The 5,210-nt window shown below is 54.8% G+C and overlaps 1 protein-coding gene across 1 annotated transcript; it reads left to right on the forward strand.

Moving 5' to 3' along the window:
* The first annotated feature begins 918 nt into the window (after positions 1-918).
* On the forward strand, positions 919-4,171 carry FOXL1 (forkhead box L1). The gene has a single exon (XM_059383912.1). The coding sequence runs from the start codon at positions 1,193-1,195 to the stop codon at positions 2,228-2,230; it is 1,038 nt and encodes a 345-aa protein (XP_059239895.1). The 5' UTR covers positions 919-1,192; the 3' UTR covers positions 2,231-4,171.
* Positions 4,172-5,210: the final 1,039 nt, after the last annotated feature.

Raw genomic sequence — 5,210 nt, forward strand, 5'->3', positions numbered from 1 at the left:
ACAGGAAAGCGCAGAATATAAAGCAAGAAACCCGCATTCACCAATACCAGCTCTCCCCAGACCGCTGCCAAATTCCCCTTTTATGGTGTTACTTGCTTGCAACCTCAGCCCCATCAGAAAGACTGTAGCTTCTCCCCCCTGACCTCTCCAAATGGGTCTATTTTAGAACTACCCTCAACCAAGCCATGGACCAGGTACCCCTGCCCCTCTCCATCTCCCTCCCCAGCACCCTGGGCCTTGCCTTGGCTTCGGGGAAGCTGGGCTCCTGGAGGTCTCTTCTGGGTCCCCAGCGAGCCCTGGAGGTAGAGGCTGGCCCCCTCCGGAATTCCAGCCCCCTCCCCAGTGCCTCCAGCTCCTATAGGGCATCTGATGGTTTCTCCAAACCTGCATCCTCTTCTCCTGAGACGCCCAGACTCCCAGACCTCTTAGATAGACACGCCACGCCCCCCCATATCTAAAAGTTTCCAAAGACCCCCAAGGAGGCATTTTATGAGACCACGGCATCCCCACATCTATGAAGCCTGAGAGAAGAAAAGACCTTTTGTGGGAGGCTCGGGATAACTGCGCTCCCCCAGGCCAGCCGCAAAACTCACCCCTGCGCCCCCCGCCCATCCCCACCTCTCCTTCCTGGCCCGGCAGACCCTGCTCCCAGCGGCCGCGGTCCACATCCTGCCTCACTGACTGTGTGTGCTTACAGCGTCAAGGGGTGGACGTGATATTTCAAACATCAGATCAGTGCGTTTATATATTGGGTGCCCGGAAATTTTTCCAAATAAACACAGCTTGATTCAACTTGGGTGGGCGGACTTATCAACAGACTAATTCTATAAACAAATGAAGGAAGAGCCCCGAAACCGATTGGCTGGTATCAAAAAGACACGTGGAGGAAAAAGCTTGGAGTTTTTCAGCAATGAAATTTTAATTAATGTGGGTGGGCCGAGCACACAACGACTGTTTATCATAGACAATTTATTTTCCAGCGCTAAGTCAACATATAATAGCAAACTTACAACAATTATTTAACATTTTTAAAGCCATGAAGGGACAGAGCACGGAGCGGTTGGGGAGAGCTCCGGAGCCGGAGGCAGACGCACCGCGGGCTCCCCGGGAGGGCCCGCACGGCTTGGGGCGCCGTCCCTAAGCCGCTGGATCGCCTGCGTCGCGGGGAGCGCAGCGCCGGCTGGGGCTCGCCATGAGCCACCTCTTCGGTCCCCGGCTGCCCGCTCTGGCCGCCTCACCCATGCTCTATCTGTACGGCCCCGACAGCCCCGGGCTGCCTCTGGCCTTCACCCCCGCGGCTGCTCTGGCTGCCTCGGGCCGGGCGGAGCCGCCCCAGAAGCCGCCCTACAGCTACATCGCGCTCATAGCCATGGCGATCCAGGACGCCCCGGAGCAGAGGGTCACGCTGAACGGCATCTACCAGTTCATCATGGACCGCTTCCCTTTCTACCACGACAACCGGCAGGGCTGGCAGAACAGCATCCGCCACAACCTCTCGCTCAACGACTGCTTCGTCAAGGTGCCCCGCGAGAAGGGGCGGCCAGGCAAGGGCAGCTACTGGACGCTGGACCCTCGCTGCCTGGACATGTTCGAGAACGGCAACTACCGGCGCCGGAAGAGGAAGCCCAAGCCAGGCCCTGGGGCCCCGGAGGCCAAGCGGGCCCGCGCCGAGACGCAGGAGCGCGGCTCGGAGACGCAGCCCCGGGCGGGCAGCGGGCCAGGGCGCCGAGGCCCCGCGACCCCCAGCCAGGAGGGAGCGCCCGTGCGCCCCTCGCCCCTGCGCGACGGCTCCTCTCCGCCCGAGCCCCTCCACCGGCCTGGGCCCGCGTCCCTGGAGGAGGATGGGGGCGACGCTGTCCAGGGCGCAGCGGCCTTGGCCTTAGGCCAGCCATCTCGCACGGCAGATGGCCCGGCGTCCCCCCCACACCCTGCTTCCCACGGCTCTCCGAAGAGCTCCGACAAGTCCAAGAGCTTCAGCATAGACAGCATCCTGGCTGGACGGCGGGGTCAGAAGCCGGCTGGAGGGGGCGAGCTCTTGGGAGGCGCCAAGCCGGGGGCCGGCAGCTGTTTGGGTGCCTCACTCGTGGCCCCCTCCTCAAGCCTCCGTCCGCCTTTCAACGCTTCCCTGATGCTCGACCCCCACGTCCAGGGCGGCTTTTACCAGCTCGGGATCCCTTTCCTGTCCTATTTCCCTCTGCAGCTTCCCGACACTGCGCTTCCCTTCCAGTAAGGCCGGCGGTGGCACCGGGTCCTTCCCCCATCCTGGGCTGGGCTTGTGAGTCACCCGGGGTCCCATCGCAGGGGAAAGAAGCCACTTATAATTTTTTTTTTTAAATGATCTTTTCTTCAGCAACGTGTGGATCCTGGGAAGTGTTATCAACTTTTGCACGCAGGTGGGCACCGTGGCCTGCCTCCTCTGAGGTGAGGCAGACTTTCCCAGAACCCGGAGCACCTTCAGAGATTTAAAAGACTGTGCCTGGCTAGAACTTGGGCTTCTCAGACCCCGTACTGCCAGAGCAGGAGAATTCCTTGACCTTAGGTCAGTCTGAGGCTGTGGTCTTCTGCTACCCAGCACAGGTCCTTCATGCCCAGAGCAGAAGGGCCCAGACAACAGGGAGCAGGACAGTGGGGTGCTTTCAGACAGAGTCACAGTCTGACGGTGGCCAGCTCCGTTGTCGCTGCGGCTCAGGCCTTGGCTTTGAATCCATGGGGTGGTGGGTGTTCACAGCTGGGTTTGTCCTTGAAGTCTTGTTGTGGGGACACTGGCAGTGACCTGTGTGTTTCAGGTTCTTTGGGAGATCTAGGGCCTGGTGAGGATTTACAACCAATGTCCAGGTGCAACCTAAGAAACCACAGTTTTATTTTAAATACAGAATTTCTCTCTTTTTTTCTTTCTAGACAGTAAAAGGAATATGCTATATTCTTTGGCTAGATGCTTGACTATAGTACAACTGCCCTGTGAAAATGTCTGTATTAACTGCTAGTAAGAAAGCGCACGCTATGAAGAAATTTTGTTGCATTATGACACGATGCAGTCAGCACCCATGATCTCCTGGACACGCTGCCGACATTAGCAGGCGTCCTATCTTGTTGTTTTTGTTCTTAAGGGATCAAAAGATAGCAGAGGACACCGGAAGTGTGTGAGGGGGAGGGAAGGTGTCTTGGACATAGAAGATTTTCCATCTCAGTTTTTTTTTTCCCCCCAAGACCTAGGTTTGACTTTTCCTACAAGTTCCAGAATCGTGTAGGAAAGGACCACTTTTCATCCTAAAAGTTGGATGAAACAAACACAAAAGGCAGATACTGGCCAAGATGGGTCATGCTGGGCAGAGAAAGGGAGACTTCTGATATCTACTGGGGGGTGTCTTTGGACCTCGAATAGGCTCGGTAGGAGGATGCTTCCGGACATTCCCGGCTAAGGGCATTCCAGCCAGCACCAGATCTTCCCTCCAAGCCCTTTCCCAGGGGTGGGCCCAGAGCCAACAGCTGACAAACACCTTATGGAGGTGTCTGGAAATCTAGGGGGTGGGGAGCAAGAAGGCTGGGGGCACGGGAGGGGGGTGTCCTGCAACAAAGATCTGGGTAAGAAGATGCAGATTTTTACAACCCAGTTCAGCTTGGCACTTTGGGGAAGTGCATCTGACCTCTTGGTTCACTCCCTCTTTGGGTTGCCTTGTGGGGGAAACGGACTTTCCTGAACCTCCAGGTGACTTGAGTTTTATCTGACCTGGGAAAGGCCCAGTAAGTCACGAGTTCTGGAGGTAGGCTGCGACAGATTTTCAAAATAACTTTGGAAATAATTTCCAGGACTTGTATAAAGATGAACACAAACTTAACAGCAAGAGAGCCTATATCGCTTAATATCCTCGACAGGACATTTCAGACACGTGTAATGATGTAATGATTAGGAAGCACAGAGTTGACTTTCTGAGAATTTCTTCTTAAAGGCAGTTGCCACTGACCCATACGTTTCCCTGAGCATAGGCTGCCCAGGCTGGTGGGGACGTTTTGGTGAGCTGCACAGTGTCCTTGATTTTGAGAACTTTGATGAGATCCCACTGTAGAGACCCAGGCTCACTGTGATTAACCTACAATGTGGCAGAAGGGCTGTCCTGGACATTTTGTTATCCCAAAGTCTCAGCCTCTGTGAATAAAGTTGTTTTTTCATTAACCTCTCGGTGACTGGTTCAGTGGACTACCGGGGGGAATAAGCAAACAGTGTAATAGGAGAGACGGGCCGGGGATTACACATGGGAGCCCCGTCAGCGTCTCAGGGGCTCTGGCTTCACACACGGACTGTGTAGAGCAGCAGCAGAGAAGCCCGGGGTCGGTGGGTGCTGCTGGAATATTGTGGAAACGCCATGGTGTTGGTTATGTTTTTAATTTTTCTTTTTTTTGACGTTTGATTTGCTATCTCACGTGTTTTGTTAATTTAAGGTGGCTTTTTTCTGGAGAAGCCAATAATCCAGCACTGCCATTTTAAAAAAAGATTGCGCGTTAGAGTTACAATTCCAAGAAGTATAATATAAACATCATTTTTATGGCTTGGAAAAAAAAGAGGCAGGAGCATGTGTCTGCTGTGTAAGAGTGTTTATACACACATGAGGAGGCATTCTGGTCCCTAATCCCCAAGTTCCATCTGGTTTGGGAAGGCTGAGGGGAACGGGCTACAGGAGAGTGACAGGATGTGTGGAATTGGTACAATCCCGTGCAGATTCCTTCCTACGGAAGAGAGGGAGGACCTGTCGGTCTTAGTGGTCCACGCGGCTGAGCCAGTACTCCGGATTTAACCACAGGCCCCAGGATGCAGGTCAGTAAGACAGAAAATGGTTTCTTCTCTTAGTTAGAGCAAAGCCCCCTCCATATTTAGGGTGAACCAGAAGCAACCTGTCCGTTCTACTCTCAGGCGATCTAAAGGGAGCCCCTCCCTGTGCTCCCTTCTGAACAAAGGGAACAGATTCTGTCTTTCTGAGAAAGGTCTGAGGTCCGAGCTCAGTGCACACACACACGGCCACGTGCCGATCGTCGTGGGGATGGAGTGTGAGTGCCGCGTACAGTGGTGGACACAGAGGGCTGGGCGTGGATGTGCATGCTTGGACACGTGCCCGTGTGCATATGTGTGGGCTCTGTACACAGGAACGCGCAGAAGGTCATGTTTGTTTGCACAGGAGTGGGACAGAGGGCACAGATCAAACGCTGAATCCTTTTAG

Source organism: Mustela nigripes, chromosome 17 (genome assembly GCF_022355385.1).
Source record: "Mustela nigripes isolate SB6536 chromosome 17, MUSNIG.SB6536, whole genome shotgun sequence".
NCBI lineage: Eukaryota > Metazoa > Chordata > Mammalia > Carnivora > Mustelidae > Mustela > Mustela nigripes.

What these genes read in the sequence shown, in the direction of transcription:
- FOXL1 (XM_059383912.1), top strand. Translation starts at nt 1,193, where the DNA reads ATGAGCCACCTCTTCGGTCCCCGGCTGCCCGCTCTGGCCGCCTCACCC.